At 17.8% G+C, this 17,632-nt stretch overlaps 2 protein-coding genes across 3 annotated transcripts; one reads left to right on the top strand and one right to left on the bottom strand.

Annotated features, from left to right (window-relative positions):
- Nucleotides 1-285: 285 nt before the first annotated feature.
- LOC122720232 (uroporphyrinogen decarboxylase) lies at nt 286-9,686 on the bottom strand. 2 transcript variants are annotated; one of them, XM_043946794.1, is made up of 7 exons: nt 9,668-9,686; nt 1,851-2,153; nt 1,536-1,694; nt 1,246-1,407; nt 837-974; nt 596-769; nt 286-478 (listed from the first exon to the last, which is right to left on the bottom strand). In XM_043946794.1, the coding sequence occupies exons 2-7, from the start codon at nt 2,145-2,147 to the stop codon at nt 338-340; spliced, it is 1,071 nt and encodes a 356-aa protein (XP_043802729.1). In that variant the 5' UTR covers nt 2,148-2,153; nt 9,668-9,686; the 3' UTR covers nt 286-337. The 2 variants fall into 2 exon arrangements, with proteins under 2 accessions (XP_043802729.1, XP_043802727.1); XM_043946792.1 differs by lacking the exon at nt 9,668-9,686 and adding an exon at nt 2,400-2,467.
- Nucleotides 9,687-10,047: 361 nt separating this feature from the next.
- LOC122720196 (FACT complex subunit Ssrp1) lies at nt 10,048-14,760 on the top strand. Its single transcript, XM_043946729.1, has 14 exons — nt 10,048-10,243; nt 10,558-10,743; nt 10,833-11,048; nt 11,153-11,328; nt 11,456-11,591; nt 11,677-11,780; nt 11,847-11,975; nt 12,101-12,392; nt 12,508-12,666; nt 13,239-13,379; nt 13,594-13,785; nt 13,903-14,121; nt 14,244-14,312; nt 14,532-14,760. Exons 1-14 carry the CDS (start codon nt 10,193-10,195, stop codon nt 14,649-14,651), a joined length of 2,190 nt encoding a protein of 729 aa, XP_043802664.1. The 5' UTR covers nt 10,048-10,192; the 3' UTR covers nt 14,652-14,760.
- Nucleotides 14,761-17,632: the final 2,872 nt, after the last annotated feature.

The following is a 17,632-nucleotide window of genomic DNA, read 5'->3' as shown; positions in this document are numbered from 1 at the left end:
ATTTCTCATAAAATAAAAACTTCTTAAAGATATATATATTTTATTTTTAATACAATTATATTAATATAACTATCTAAATATGTTAATTAATATAAATATAATAAATATATATTAATATATATTATAATATTAAATATATTTATATTAATATTATATATATTAATATAAATATAATAAAATATAAATATATTAGTATATAATATTAGTATTATATAGTATTAGTTATATTATAGTATTAGTATATATATTTATATATTATAGTTATATATTATATATTATAGTATTAGTTATATAGTATTTTATTATAAATTTTATAATAAATACACAAGTAAATAAATTATATTGAATGAATTCCTTTGATAAAAGCAGTAACTGATGCAATTGGTGTATCTGGTAAAATTCCATGTCCCAAATTTGCTATATATCGAATTTTACCAAATTTCAATGCCATATCTTGTGCACGACTGATTATTTCTTGCTATAAAAAAAGATTGATTAATTTAATAACGAAAATAAATAAAAACTAAAAATAATTATGTACGAATCATTTTAAATTATTATAATTTTATAAATATAATATTATTATATTATAAACCTCAGAACCATATAGTGCACATGGATCAAAATTTCCTTGCAAAATAATTTCAGAACCAAATTTTTTTCTTGCTTCTATAGGATCAATTGTCCAATCTAAACCTAATACTTCATAAGTTTTAGATTTTGCTAACATTTCCAAGGAATTTATAGTTGCACCTTTAGGGAAAGCAATCTAAAATTTGTTCTATTTTTAGCAATTTAAAATAAAATAAATATATTGTAATATTTATTTTATTTACCATTGGTACTTCAGGAATATTTTCTTCTTTTAGACGCTGTCTGACTTTCTCACTAATTTGTTTTAAATATTTAAATGAATAATTTTCAAATAATTCATCATCGAGGAAATCACTATGACTTTCAAATACTTGCAATAACTATAAGAAAAAATTAGTTTACAATTTTATTAGATTTTATTAGGTTACACAATCTATCATTTATGGAGGTATTACTATATTTTGTTTTATTTTTATATTAATTTATAATGAATATAATTACATATTTTTATATAATTATATATATAATTATATATATAATTATATATATAATTATATATATAATTATATATATAATTACATATTTTTTATTTTTAAAAATAATAATATATAAAATAATATAAAATTTATGTTAATAAAAAAGAATTAATACCTGTGCTCCAGCTTTTACTTGCATTACAAGATAATCTATTATGACATTTGTAATAAGTTGTAAAAGTTTATGAGAGTCATTTGGGTATTTATATAACCATTCTCGTGCCCTTATCATTGTGGAACTACCTCCACCTTGGATCATATAGCTCATTAATGTCCACTAATAATTCACAAATATGAATACTACTAAAAATTTGTTTTACAACATAAAATATAAAGAATTTACAATGATATATTTTTTTTCTTTAAAAATCATAATGTAAATCATATAAAAATTATTTTACTCACTGCTGCACCTGTAAATCCAATTAAGGGTACTTTTCCTTCTAGTTTACATCTTGTTAAAGTTATAGCATCTCTTACATATTTTAAATCCTTTTCTACATTTGGTTGAATTAATCTAACCAAATCCTTTGGATCCTTTAATGGTTTGGGTAAAATTGGTCCCTGTATTTTATAATAAAATTTAAAATTTTAATAAAATAATAATAAAATATAATAAATTTAAAATTTATTATATTTACATTTTTTTTAATAAAGATTTTCTTTTGATATAAAATTATAAAAATCTTTTTTTAAATATATATAAATTAAAAAACAAACCATTCCAGGAATCATTTCAACAGTTAAACCCATTGCTTGTGGAATAACTAAAATATCGGAAAAGATAATACTAGCATCTAAATCGAATCGTTTTATAGGTTGTAAAGTTACTTCACAAGCTAATGTAGGTGTTTGACAAATAGAGAAAAAATCATGTTTTGATCTGATCTCTTGAAATTCTGGAAGATATCTTCCAGCTTGACGCATTATCCATATAGGAATACGTTCTGTAGGTTCTCCTTTTATAACTTTTAAAATTAAATCATTTTTTAATGGTGGAAATTTTATTTGTGTCATTATTATCTAAAAAAAAATATTAATATTTTAAAAGAACTAATTCATATTAATTTATAAAATTACTTATTACTGATATACATTTGATAATTGACATAAGAAAAAAATGAAAATAAAATTTTATATAAAAAATTTATAAAAATATTTCTAATTAAGTAATATATTTTAAATAACTTTTATATTATTTTTATAATATTTTTTCAATAAATATTTTTAAAAAATTATTTCTTTCATATACTTACAAAAAATACTTACAAAAAATATAAAAATAATAATAATCTTATATAAAATGAATTTTGCACTTTTTATAAAATATTAAAATATTATCATTTAAAATATTTTTTATTCCAAATTTTCTTAAAATTTTTACTTTTAAAATATAAAATTATTAGATATATATATTTATATAATCTATATATATCTATATGCATATATAAAATAGAATATTTTATATATATCTTAAATTCTTTAATAAACTTCTTTGTATCATTTATGTAAATATATTAAAAATGATAATAAAATACTCCGATGTGAATTGCACTTTTACTCTAGACCATGAACATGGTTATAAATAACTGTTATTTATAAATTTATTGAATCTTCTTGGCATAAAATTTTAAATTATTTATTTATTTTTATAAAATATTAGTGTTTATGTTGACCACTTAGCGATAAAAAAATGTTTCATTATATTATAAAAAAAATTCATTAATATGATATAAAAATATTCGTTTATCCGTTCTATATTATTTATTCAATAAGATATAAATATATAGTGCGATAAAACATATATGCATTATAAAACTTATTATATATATAGAAACTCAATAAATTTAATTACATAATTTAATTCATTACAAAGTTAAAGTTACAGACTTATTTGTTAAATAAATTAAGTAAATTCAAAAAGATTATATATATGAAATTTAAAAGTTTAAGAAAAAAATAAATCTGCTATATATATATATATAGAAAGAAAATGAAAATTTTCTTATTAATGATTTTCAATAGCAGATTTATTTTTTTCTTATCTTCTATATATATATATATGTTTAAATAAATAACATTGAATGTAATTTTCGAATTATCTATGAATTTACATTTTTTGATTAATTTAACAAATCGATTTGTTTAAACTTGAAAATCTAAAAAAATTCTATTTATTTTGGAAGATAAAAAAGTATTAATTTTTTTTTTTAATATTTTTAATATTAAATAATATATAATAATATATAATAATAATATAAAATATATAAAATTTGTAAATCTATAAATATAAAATCTAAAAATGCAAGTTTTGATGCAAATTGATGTAAAAATTATTTATATTTAAAATCAAGTATTTTTAGTGTATTTTATGTTAGTATGACCATATTATATTCTATTTTTCTATCTATAATCTAATTGGTTCACACATGATCCATAATTTAACTTCCGTTTATTTTATTTAAAAATATAATAATTAATTTCTAAAATTTTTTCAATAAATATTTTTAAAAAATTATTTCTTTCATATTATAATCATTTTAAAAATTTAATCATTGCTAATATTATCGACCACTATAAATGGTGGAGGAAAAATTCTAAATTAACTAAATAATTTTTAAAATATTATTTAATAGGATTTTATATATTTAATAAGATACATATTTTGATGAAAATTAAATATTTGAAATATGCGGATACATATTTTTGATTTACGTGCTAAAATGGCCACGAGTTTTGTTTATAATGACTTTATTTACTGGATCATAGCTCAAAGTTATAACATCAAAATAAAATATCAAATATGTTAAAACTATTCGATTTTAAATATTATCTAATTTTTCAATCATCGGATTGTAAAATTAAGATTTTATTTTCTAAGCATCGAAAATTAATGAATAACAAAGAAAGAGCCAATAATTGTTTCCTAAAGTTAAATTTATCCAATTTGATTATTGAAAGAATAAAAGAAGAATAAAAGAAAAGTAATAAAATAAAAGAATAGTGGAATTTAAAGAAATAGTGGATTTTTTATCCAAATAATTTTTCTTGCATAAGAAATAAATTTATTAAAATTAATTTATTTCACAATCAATAATCATAAATAAATAAATTTTCTCTAGACTAAATATATATATTATTTATATATTATATTATTAATATATTATTTTCATTATTTTTTTTTTAATTAAAAATAAGTTTAAAAAAAGGTAATAGTTAAATATTAAATATTATCAACATTTCAAAATTATAATTTTCAAGATATATAGTTAAAAAAAATACACTTAATAATTAATAATGAAAATAAACGTGAAAAAGAATATAAATACACATATTTAAACATAAATACGTTGTTTTATTTTATTCATATATTTTATTTTATTCATATATTTTAACAAATAATTCGTACAAAAATTTTAATAATAATTTATTATTGAATTTATTGTTGAAATATTATATATTTTTATTTTTTATTATAATTCTTAATTTTTAATAATTAGTGACTTTCGAGAAGAAAAAAACCAAAAATTTATGCGCGAAAATCAATAATAAAATTATATTGTAAAAAAAATTTTTATTAAATTGAAAAAAATAATAAGATTCGCTATAAAAAAAATATAATTAGAGATGCGAAAGTTATATTATAATATAATATAATATATATAATATATACATATATATATATTATAATATAATATTATAATAATATATATATAATATTATAATATAAATCATGTCGGAAGAAAAAAAATTTTATCTAACAATAACAAAATATAAATATAAATACAATAAAACAAATTAAAATTAATTCTAAATTAAGTATATTACAATTAATAAATGAAATTAATAAATCTATAAATAATAATATATTGATAAAAACAATTTATTGAATTTTACAAAAAGAAAAATACAATGGCAAAATTAATAGCAGAAAACTTTTTATTTTTAAAATTAATAATAAATAATAATAAATAATAATAAAGTGATTGAAATTCATAAAAAATTATATTAATTATATTATAAATTTCTAAAACAATATCATATTTAGTAATGAAATGAAAATTAATTTTTTGTTTCAAGTGATAAAATGTATGGTAACAACAAAATATAGATTACAATTAAAATAATATATGATAATTAACGATACTAGATTTATTATGTGTTATGAAATTGTTTGTTTTTTCTCAAAAATCATTATTAAAAATTATTAAAAATATTAAAAATTATAGATTATGATAAAAAAAATATAAGTTTTAATAAATTTATATTATATATTTATATTATTTATAATAAAACCATTTTGTAAACAACAATTATGTTATAATTTTTACATAAAATATGTTTTTTTATGTATATTCTCAATTTTATAAAAAATAATATATATTTTTATATTTTTTGTTAAATATAAATAAATGTTTCATTTTATTTAAAAATTTTTTTGTGAATTGTTTGTTAAAATATACGAATAAAATATTAATCAAACAATCGTATTTTTTAAAAAAATTATATATTTCTTACATTTACTATTTATCTAAAAATTTCAGATTTTAATAAAAGTATATACATAGAATTATTATATATTGTATACATAATGGATTATATACGAAACCATTTTTTTATAAAAAGTCTTTTTGAGAGCTGAAATCTATCTCTAAAATTTTAATATTCTTTTAATTTTTGTATGTTCAATTTGCTTGATATTTTTTTTTTTTTTACAATGTAATGTAAAAAATTAAATATTTTTTATTTGAAAAGTTTTGTTCTATCTTGCATTACTACAGAATTATATTTTAAAAAATGAAAAATTTACTTAAACTTTTATAAGTAATTTTATCTCCTTCAAATAAAATGTTTCTAAATAAAAAAGTAATATGTATATCAAGTAAAATAAGATATATATTATTAATTATGTTCTACATATTTAAAAAATTTTATTAAAAATAAATAAATTTTTTTAAAAAAATTAAAAATGAAAAAAGAAAAATAATTTATAATTAATATTGTGAATATGTAAAATACTTATATATATATATATATATAGATAGCAATTTTTATAAATGTAAAACAATTTTTTGTTAATAAAATATCAGTTGGAGAAAATGAAATCATATTTAAAATTTCAATTTGGCTTTTTCATTTTTTAACCAAATGTAGAAAAAAAGAAAATATAAAAATATATAATAATGGATTTCTTCCTTTTGTATTGTACTGTTTATATCTTGTATTATACTGTTTTAATTTATTATTATCCTTTTAAATTTTGCTAAAGAAAAGCATATATTTATTTTATTTTAAATCAAAAAAAAGATATATTTATTTTATTTTATTATCTATATGCATCTTTTAAACATTTTATATATCAATATTATACTCTTTTGTAATTATAATTTTTTTAATTATATTATTATGTATTTCCATATCATTTACATTCTTTAGTATTTATTTCAATCTTTTTTTTATATTTAAACACATTTATATTCAACGTATCAAAAATATCAAAATAATATTCTCATTATAAGTTTACCTGTTTATATATAAAACTTTATATTTTCTAATAATTTTATAATTTATATTTTAACTTATATAAATTTATATATACAAATTCATTATATATATATATACATTTGTAATAACTCTCACAATTTTTATAATTTTTTTCTCAAGTTCTAAACTTTATATATTATATATTATATTATATTTCGTTTATATATTTATAATATATAATATATAATATATATTATATATCATTATGAAATATAAGTACTAACTTTTTTTTAAATTTAACTTTTTTTTAAATTTTTTGTTTAATTTAAGTATTATTGATAATTTTTTTTTTTATTTTTATCTAGGAAGTTTCTTTTTCTTCCTTTGTTTTTTGATTTGTTTCATTAAATTCTGTTTGATTTCATTAAAGATTAGATTAGTTGTAGTTATAGGTTGTGGTTAATAGCTTGATCATTCTTTTGATCTGACATCATTCGATTTTTATTTATGATATCATATCAAATCAATTGTTTATTCAAACAATTTACAAGTTTTGATCATACAAGAAAAAAATCAATATGTTCAATCAATTAAAACAGCAAAAAACATTCATTTGAAATTCAGCTTGTAGAGTACAATTGTGTATTTAATAGAATGTTATATTTTCAACAATAATACAATTTATCACAAATTAATGTTTTATTATCTAGTACAATAAACAGAAATCTAAGAAAGAATAAGCTACAACGAGATATGTTAAGTTAATCAAGTGTATATGTATTTGGCTAATATTAAAGTTGATTTTTTCAAAAATAAAGCTTCATATTAAAAAATTTTATTTTATATTTTTTTTATATAGATTAATCTTCTTTCCTGTTATATTATATCAATTATGTACAATTATGTATATCATCAATTATCTTATATAAAAATATCATCTATATACTTTAGTGATTTATATAAATTCATCTCTTTTTCTATTATATTATATTATATTATCAACTATCCTATATAAAAATATCATCTGTATATTTTAATGCTTTAATTTTTTTAATTTTCTATGCTATCTGTAAAAATTAATATATATATATATATATTATAATAATTTTATAGTAGATATAGTAATTTTTTTGTTCTTCTTTTTTTCAGAGTTCTTTATATATTTTATTTTTCTTTTTTATTTAATTTTTTATAAACTTTCTACATTTTCTAAAACCATTTTTAATATTTATTATGAGATTCATGATATTTTCTTCTCTGCTTTCCTATTTTGATTATTGTCCAGTAACTTTCTGTTTAGTTTGATGATTTGTTCCATAATTTTCTTTAAACAATTTGTAAGGGCTATTAATTGATTTATCAATTAATATTATCACCAATCTTTTTCATTTTCTATTATATTTATATTCAAAGATTTTTCTCATTATATATCTAAAACTTTTTGATGGTTTAAGTATACATTATCTATCTCACTAGTATATTATGTTCTGATATGAATTTTTTCTTTCTTCTGTTTATGACATTATTTACTTCTTTCATGATTATCATTCCTATATATTTCTTTTATATTTTTGTTTATGTTTTGTCTTTTTGATTGTTTTTTTTTTAATTTTTTTTGTCATTCTTTTTTAGTAAATGCTCAGATTTTATTATATTTTTTCTTTCTTTATTTTCCTTCTTTTTTTGAACTATAACTATATTTAAATTATCTATTATAATCTAGATTTAAAAGTTTTTATCTTATGTCATATTATTAATGTATTATCCTTTATTTTTTTTTTTAGTTTCATTTCAAATTAAATCTGATTAGATATTAATTCTTTGATAAATCTTTTTCATTTATTTTTTTTTGTTTGAAATTTTTATGAAATAATTAATAAAATAAATCATTTTTTTTGTAGATGATTTTTGCTTTGTTAAAAAAATATTATTCTAATAATTTTTCTATATTGATGAATTTATGAATAATTTTATAAAATTTTAATAAATTGTTTTTTTTTTGTTTTTCTAAGATTTTTCTTTAAGTCTATTGCAATCACACATTCCTAACTTACTATTTTTTTTATACCTTTTTTTTATCTTTTGTTGTGTCCTATATTTTCATACAAATTTCTTTTCTTTTTCTTTTAGATCATTTAATAAATCTATTGTTTATTTTTTCTTTTTGCTTATTCTTTCATTCTTTTATTTTCTTATTCATTTTTATTTCATCTTTATTTACTTTCTCAAATTTGTTTGGGCATTATATCTTTTATTTTACTTTTTTGTAGGCAAGACCATACTAGTTACATTTTCCCTTTTCTTATATATTTTATATTTATTATTTTTTTATACTTGTACTCTTTTGCTAGTTTGCGTTAATTTTTGAAAATAAAGCAAAAAATAATAATATGATTGTTTTATAGTAGGATTAGGATTTAACAAATTAACTTAAAAATGTGACTAAAAAATAACAATAACAGATTCACAAGTGATCTTTAAAAATCACTTTTTCATATCAATGATTTTCATGATAATTTTTGTAATAGCTTTTTATATTCATTTTCATTCATTTATATGATTTTAATGTTATAATTTCTCGAATAATGTTCTCGAATATCGAATAATATCGAATAAATTTTAACAACTATTCATGTTAGAAATTATAAATTTAAAAATTGAAAAAAATGAAAAAAAATAGATGATTATAATTTTTTCATAAGGATTTTCTTTGATTTGCTATATAATTTTATTTATGAATTATGGATTTATTTTGTTTCATAAACATAAATGTTTTTCATATTCGTTTAAAAAATTAATTATATGGATATAATTATAATTATATGGATATATATTGGACATAATATTGCGATAATATTATTAAAAAATCGATTAATAAAGAAAACTCACGACAATATTATTAGAAAATCATTTGCTTTAATTATGATAATATTATTATAACAGCAAATTTAATATTACGGCAATTAATTTTAATTTTAATTTTCAGGATGAAAAAAATATAATATTATGATTGATTTACATTGTCACTGATTTACTATTATATAAAAACATACCTTTATAATAATGTAACTCTAGACTTAATAATACAATAAAATAGAACATCCGTTATTTCTTGTACTATTTCTTAATTTCCTAATGTGAGAATATACGCGGCAATTGTGCTGACAAAAAGAATTTTGTTTGAGATCAGTGATTTTAATTTTACTTAATCTAGAATTTTTAATTATTATATTCAAGATTTAGATTATACATAAATCTCAATTTAATATTTAATAATTAAAAAAATATTAAGAATAAAATAAAAAATGAAATTTGTTTTTTGTAATATATAAAATGTATTCTATTATATTTTATAGTTTCGATCATTTATCTTTATTGAAAATATTTTAAAAACAATAACGTGATTACGTATCACGGGAAAATTTATCTTTATTCTACTATTTTATTTTTTTTTATTGTAAAAAAATAATTTAGAACTAATTTAGAATAATTTAGAATTAAGTGTTTGATTTTGTAATTAGATGTTTAAGTTATAATTACTAAAATAAAAAAGAAGTTGATTTCAAACATTCTCAAAAATGGATTTCTTAGAATATACCGATGTAATTGCAGAAGTTAAAGGAGCTATGGTAAATAATATATTTAAATTTTTATCAATTAATAAAAATATTTTTTAATTTTTGATACATGTAATATTTGTATTTTATAATAATTTTTGTTATCTATATAATTAATTTTTTTTAAGGTTAGATTTTAATTTTGAATTAAATATTATATTTTATAATTATTATAATAAAATTTTTAATAATACTGAATATATGAAATAAAAATACAAGTTTAATAAATATTAAATAATCAAAATATTTGTAATTAGATATTTATAATTACTAAAATTGAAAAGAAATTGATTTAAAATATTAAATTATAACTTTTTTTTATATAGACTCCTGGACGATTAAAACTCACAGATCAACATTTGATTTTCAAAAATCAAAAAACAGGAAAAGTTGAACAAATTTCAGCGACAGATATGGAAATGGTAAATTATCAGAAATTTATTGGTACCTGGGGTCTTAGAATATTTCTCAAAAATGGAACATTACATAGATTTCGTGGATTTAAAGAAGGTGTAAGTAATAGTTAAATTTTTCTTATTTAATATTTTATATATTTTATATAATATTATTATCTATTTATTAAAACAAAACTTATTTTTAGGATCAAGAAAAAATTGCAAAATTCTTTACTCAAAATTATAAAAAAGATATGCTAGAAAAAGAACTTAGTTTAAAAGGTTGGAATTGGGGCACAGCTAGGTTTAATGGTTCTGTATTAAGTTTTGATGTTGGTCATCATACTGCCTTTGAAATTCCATTGTATGATGTATCGCAATGTAACACTGGTAAAAATGAAGTTACATTGGAATTTCATCAGGTATATTTTCATTATTATATTTTCAATATTTTTATTATATTTATATTTTTTTAAAATGAATAAAAATTTAGTTCATAATATTAAAATTTTTATAATTTTTATAGAATGATGATGCTCCTGTAAGTTTAATGGAAATGAGATTTCATATTCCGGTTAGTGATAGTGCAGATCAAGATCCAGTAGAAGCATTTCATCAACAAGTTATGGAAAAAGCATCTGTTATTAGTGTCAGTGGAGATGCCATTGCCATATTTAGAGAAATTCAATGTCTTACACCTCGGTATGTATTTATATTTAATAAATATGTATATTAAAAATTAATTTTAAAAATTAATTTTATAATATAAAAAAACATTTAATAGTTATATAGTAAAAATATATATTAAAAAATAAATATTTATTTTTAGTGGTCGTTATGATATAAAAATATTTCAATCATTTTTTCAATTACATGGAAAAACTTTTGATTACAAGATTCCAATGTCAACTGTTTTAAGGCTATTCTTATTACCACATAAAGATAATAGACAAATGTATTTTGTGGTAAGTTTTTAAAAAATCAATTTTATTTTTATTAATACTTTGTTTTATTTTTATTTATCATTAATATTATTATTATTTTTTTTAGGTCAGTTTAGATCCACCAATTAAACAAGGTCAAACACGATATCATTATTTAGTATTATTGTTCAATCAAGAAGAAGAAACTTCAATTGAATTACCTTTTTCTGAGTAAGTATCAAAATTTTATTAAACTACATTAATAATATTGTAATATATTTTTTATATATTATGCAGAAAAGAACTAAAAGAAAAATATGAGGATAAATTACCAAAAGAATTATCTGGACCAACTTTTGAAGTTTTAGGAAAAGTAATGAAAGTCATTATTAATAGGAAACTTACTGGTCCTGGAAATTTTATTAGGTAATCTTTTTTAAATAAATTATATATATTATATATATGTATTATATATTATTGTATTATATATATATATATATATATATATACATAAATATATAGTATGTAGGAATATTTTTTTTAAATTTTAGCCATTCTGGAACACTTGCAATTAGTTGTTCTTTTAAAGCAGCTGCAGGTTATTTATATCCTTTAGAAAGAGGTTTCATTTATGTTCATAAACCACCAATTCATATTCGTTTTGAAGAAATTGCATCAGTTAATTTTGCCCGTGGTGGAGGTTCTACTAGATCATTTGATTTTGAAATTGAATTGACTAGTGGTGTTGTTCATACATTTAGTAGTATTGAAAAAGAAGAATATGGGAAACTTTTTGATTTTATTACTTCCAAAAAATTAAGAGTGAAGAATAGAGGCAAGAGTGTAAGCATACATTTCTAATAAAAATATAATTTTTTATTAATCTAAGATTAGTTAACTAAATTTTATTTAGATAATTTTATATTATCTTAAGATAAATTTTTTATTTTCTCAATAGGATAAATTAAATTATGATAATGATTTTGGAGATAGTGATCAAGAAGATGAACCAGATGCTTATTTAGCAAGAGTTAAAGCTGAAGCAGAAGAAAGAGATGCAGAAGAAAATCAAGATTCTGAAGAGGAATCTACCGATGAAGATTTCAATCCTAATCAAGTATTATTTTATTTTGATTTTAGAAATGTATAAAAATTTACATACAGTATTGCTCAGTTAAATTTAAATTATATTCCAATCAATTTTTAGAATGATCTTGCAAAAATTTCATTATTGGTTTCTAAGTAACATTGAGTACTGCTATATAATGTCCTATTATTTATATATATTATATATATTATATATAATATATTATTATTATATATATAAATCAAAAAAAAAAAACTTTTTTAGAATTCCATATTTTTATATAAATTATATAATATAAATATTATATTATATTATTTATATATTATTTATATAAATTAAGTTTGAAAATTTCAATGAAATTGAATAATTAAAATGAAATTAATAAATTCGATTGGATACAATTATCAATAAGAGATTATTTTAAATATGAAAATAGGCAAATATAGAATAAAATTTTATTGCTAAAGTTTTTGTTTTTGAAAATATCAAGAAATCAATCGACGATTTTCAAAAAATAACTTCTAAATTTTATATTTTTTGTTTATTTTTACAAAAAAAAACTAAAAATTTATACATATTATTTTATGAATTTGATACTTTAGGATGAGAGTGATGTAGCAGAAGAATATGATAGTAATCCAAATAGTTCAGAAAGTGAAAATGATTCAGATGTTTCTGGAAAAAGTCAAAAAAAAGAAAAGAAGGAAAAGAAAGAAAAGAAATCAAAATCCGCTAAAACTGTGGTAAATATTTTATATATTTATATTTTACTTAAATTATTTTTATGTTTTTTAAAAAGAAATCTACAATTTATTTGCAATATATTTATATTATGATATGATATTATATAAAATACAAGAAATTATTTATATTAAAGAAATGAACTAAAATGATTTTAGTTTAGATGATTTTAGTTTACATATTTAGATGATTAATAACACATATTATTTTATTTAGTCAGAAAAACCAAGGAAACCTCGAAAACAAAAAAAAGAAAAGGATGCAAATAAACCAAAGAGACCACCAACTGCATTTATGATGTGGTTAAATAGTGCTCGGGAAAGGATTAAAGCTGAAAATCCTGGAATTGCAGTTACAGAAATTGCAAAAAAGGGTGGAGAAATGTGGAGAGAACTTAAAGATAAATCTGTAAGACTGAAGTTATTAATTTGTTTATGTATATTTTTCTACATATAAATCATAATATAATATATTAAATATAATATTTGTAATAATTATTTAAAATGAACTATTTAAAATGCATAGGAATGGGAACAAAAAGCAGCAAAAGCAAAGAAAGACTATTCTGCATCAATGAAAGAATATGAAGCCAGTGGAGGTGGTCAAAAAGATAAAAAAGAAAAGGGAGAAAAGAAAAAAAAAGAAAACAAAAAAGAATCTCCTAACAAGCTTATGTCAGGAACTAGTTTTAAAAGTAAAGAATATATTAGTGATGATGAGAGCAGTAGTGATGAGGACAATAAGGTAAATTAACAATTGAAAAATATAATTTATAAATAATAATTTATTATTATATATTATAATAATATATATTATAATAATTTATAAATTATTAGTCATATTATTTTGGTTAAATATTTTTATAGAAATCAGAAAAGAAAGGATCGGATGAAGATAGTGATAAAGAAAAAAAAAAAGGAGATAAACGTACTGCGGTAATTTCATTATTTGTATTTTTAATAAATTAATAGATATCATCATATTTACATAAAAATAATTAAATTATATAATTATTAAATTATTTTTATTTTAATTAATTAAAATTGCTATATTACTTTGTACTTTTTATATATATAATTTTATATTTATATTTATATTTTACTTTACTTATTTATATTTTTTTTTATATTCTATTATATATGATTTTACTATAGGAAGATGATGATAAAAAGGTGAAGAAAGGAAAGAAAGAACAATCTGATGAAGGTAGCGATGATGAACCTATTGAAAGTACTCCACCTTCTAGCGAAGCAGAATTTAAAGATAGTGATTAATTAATTATATTTTGTAATTTTTTTTTTAGTTTTTTTTTATATACAAGTATGTATTATTTATATTTTTAAAAATATTAAAATGTGTTCTATAAAATAAAATAACATATTGAATATTTATGCAGTTGACTATTCATTTATGTAAATTCTTTTTAATGTGTTTAAAATATTATAATATACAAATAAGATGTTAAAAAGAAAGAATGCAAAATTTTAAAAGTTTATAATACTTACCAAGAACAAAAAACATTCTATATTTTTTATTATTAACAAACATTCAATATTGTGAATAATTTTCTTTATGACACATTGAATGTAAACAAAAGAATTGACTTAAAAAAAAAATTGAAATTAAAATTTTAATATAATTATTATTGATATTAATTAATATAATTATAATAGAAGTTATTTCATAGACAATAGTAAACAAAGTTGCCAAAGATAAATATTGTCAGAGTTATACAAAATGCATATTTATTATTTTGACATTTGAAAAATAAAAAAATGTGAATTGACTTGAAAATAATAATTTTCTACATTTAATATCAAATAAATTAAAAATTTGCATTTATAAAATGATTCTTGAGTTAATGTTCTTTTAAATTTCTTTATATTCAATATGCTATAAAAAAATTCATTCACACTATCACCTGTTCATCAATATAAAAGTAAAAATCGATTTTATATTGAAAGATCAATTGCAGGATCTATTTTGATTAGATATTTTTTGCTTCTTATAATGATTACTATAAGCTCTTAAAATTGAATTTTTTTTTTTTAATTCTTTACAATATAAACAGTCAGCTGCCAATTACATATATAGAAAAAAGTTGTTTAGAATCTTATCTTGTACAATATATTTAAAAATCCTTGAAATCAAAGAGGAAGTTCAGTTTTTCTACAAGTTATATACATATTTATTATTATATATTTAATTTATAATTATATAAAAATAAACACATAATAATATATCTTTTTTAATAACGAAGAAATAACTTTAAAAAATATTTACAAATTTCAAATGTTTTAAAAATATTTAATTCATGACATTAAATATTTTCATATAAATAGGATAAATAAATAGTATTAGAAAATACTATGCACCAAAATTTATGAATTTATGCTTCTTTCGAATATATTGAATTAAAATCCTAATTTTTAATTTTAGATTCTAGAATTATCTTTGGCAATTTTTTTATATATATTTGAATAAATTTAATTTTTTACTACATAATAGTACTTTCTAATTTATTCAAGTATAATTTATATTGAAATATTATTATAAATTAAATATTTTTATTTTTAAAAACTTCTTAGATCAAACTTTAGAATCAAAGTAATTTTCTTTTAAACATATTTTTTCAATCATGTATTACTTTAATCGAAACATTTTTGAAAATATCTACTGTTTTAAATGTAAATGTCTGAATTGCTATATAATTGCTATTGCATATTTTATAAATATTAATATTAATAATATAATAATAATTTAATATTTTTAAGAATATTTAAAAATGAAACAAACTGATAATATAAACTGATATTTGGAAAGAAATGACATAATGCCATCTATCGGGAGTGTAAAGATATATTTTTATGTAACAATAAATTATGATTTACGATATTAATTGTAAATTATGATTTTTGTAAATTTATTATATATATAGTTGTTATTATATTATTAGTATGATGATAATATTATATAATATATTGATAACAAAATCATATTTAGTTGCGTAAAAACATATATTTTAATATATATGTAACAACATATCATTTCCTCTTCAGTTAATCTTTAATTTAATTTTACTATTTTCAAATCAAAATGTAATATTAGATTGCATATATAGAGCTCTTGTCTGGTATATTTACTAGAAAGATAGATTAAGTCAATTATCTAATTAGCATTTTCTCTATTATTATTAAATTAGTCAGAATGTAATGTCAGATTCTAAAAATCTAGAACAGCTCTTTTGAGAAAATTGAGGAAACAATAATTAATATAAGTAGTGACAATAATGTAGCTGTGGAAATAAATAATATGATATTTTTTTAAAAAGAAATTTTTGTGGCAATGATTTTGTTACAGATTTATAAGGATTTGGGAAACTGAAAATGTGGGTTGATAGCCTATGGATTCATTCTACTCATCGGAGTATGCAGGAAATATTCAAAATATTGTAAAATATAAATTAAATTTTGTTCGATACTTTTATAAAATTATTTTGAAATTTACAAAAAAATCTCATATTTAATTCAATATTTGATCATTAATCAATAAGTGACTTTTTTCTGTGCATCTTCGGCTAGTTATGAATTCTTTCTAATTCTTTTCCCAAAATTTTGAATCTTCCTAAATCGTTCTATTTCAATGATAAATTAAATTCTGTCTTGTATTTTTTCTTCTAGGTTTCAATCTACTTTCGAACGCATCGGAAATAGTAAAAATATAGATAGAATAGTAAAAATAGAAAAAAAAATTATTTTACAGTGCACATTTTATGATATTTTTAAAGATTGAAAAAAGAAGTTGCATTGTGAAGTGTTATTTACTTAAGTATGGTTTACAATATTATTAAAAAGCTATTAAAAAAGTTACTAAACCAAATTCAAACAATAGCGTAATAATTTGCCAGACGTTAATTATACTATTTATTACTTTATAATTATTCTCCTGTAGCGAATTTTTATAGAAGAAATTATATGATGCGACACTTGATTTCAGAAGTTTAACTATTCTATATATATATATATATATTATATCTCTTTCCAATTAGTAGCATTATCAATGGAAGTAAACATGATATTCATGTTTTCTTTTACTGTGCAAATTTGTTGTAGAAATTAAGAGGATATTTATTTTAGAAAATATAATATATCGCATTTGTTCGTCTTTTTTATCTAATTATTTTCTCGTGTATAATAATTTAGTGTTTAATGTTTAAAGAATTAAAAAAGAATTAAAATGATTATAATAAAAAAAA

Source organism: Apis laboriosa, unplaced genomic scaffold (assembly GCF_014066325.1).
Source record: "Apis laboriosa isolate Shangri-la unplaced genomic scaffold, ASM1406632v1 scaffold122_cov146, whole genome shotgun sequence".
Lineage (NCBI taxonomy): Eukaryota > Metazoa > Arthropoda > Insecta > Hymenoptera > Apidae > Apis > Apis laboriosa.
This window is presented reverse-complemented; position numbering and strand designations above follow the sequence as displayed.

Bases quoted from the DNA above. Each gene is read 5' to 3' on its own strand.
- LOC122720232 (XM_043946794.1), bottom strand. From the start codon at position 2,147: ATGACACAAATAAAATTTCCACCATTAAAAAATGATTTAATTTTAAAA. The intron at 975-1,245 runs GTATTAATTCTT...TTTTTCTTATAG, and splicing joins AAGTAAAAGCTGGAGCACAG to TTATTGCAAGTATTTGAAAG. The intron at 479-595 runs GTTTATAATATA...CTTTTTTTATAG, and splicing joins GTGCACTATATGGTTCTGAG to CAAGAAATAATCAGTCGTGC.
- LOC122720196 (XM_043946729.1), top strand. From the start codon at position 10,193: ATGGATTTCTTAGAATATACCGATGTAATTGCAGAAGTTAAAGGAGCT. The intron at 12,393-12,507 runs GTAAGCATACAT...TTTTCTCAATAG, and splicing joins TGAAGAATAGAGGCAAGAGT to GATAAATTAAATTATGATAA. The intron at 14,313-14,531 runs GTAATTTCATTA...ATTTTACTATAG, and splicing joins AAGGAGATAAACGTACTGCG to GAAGATGATGATAAAAAGGT.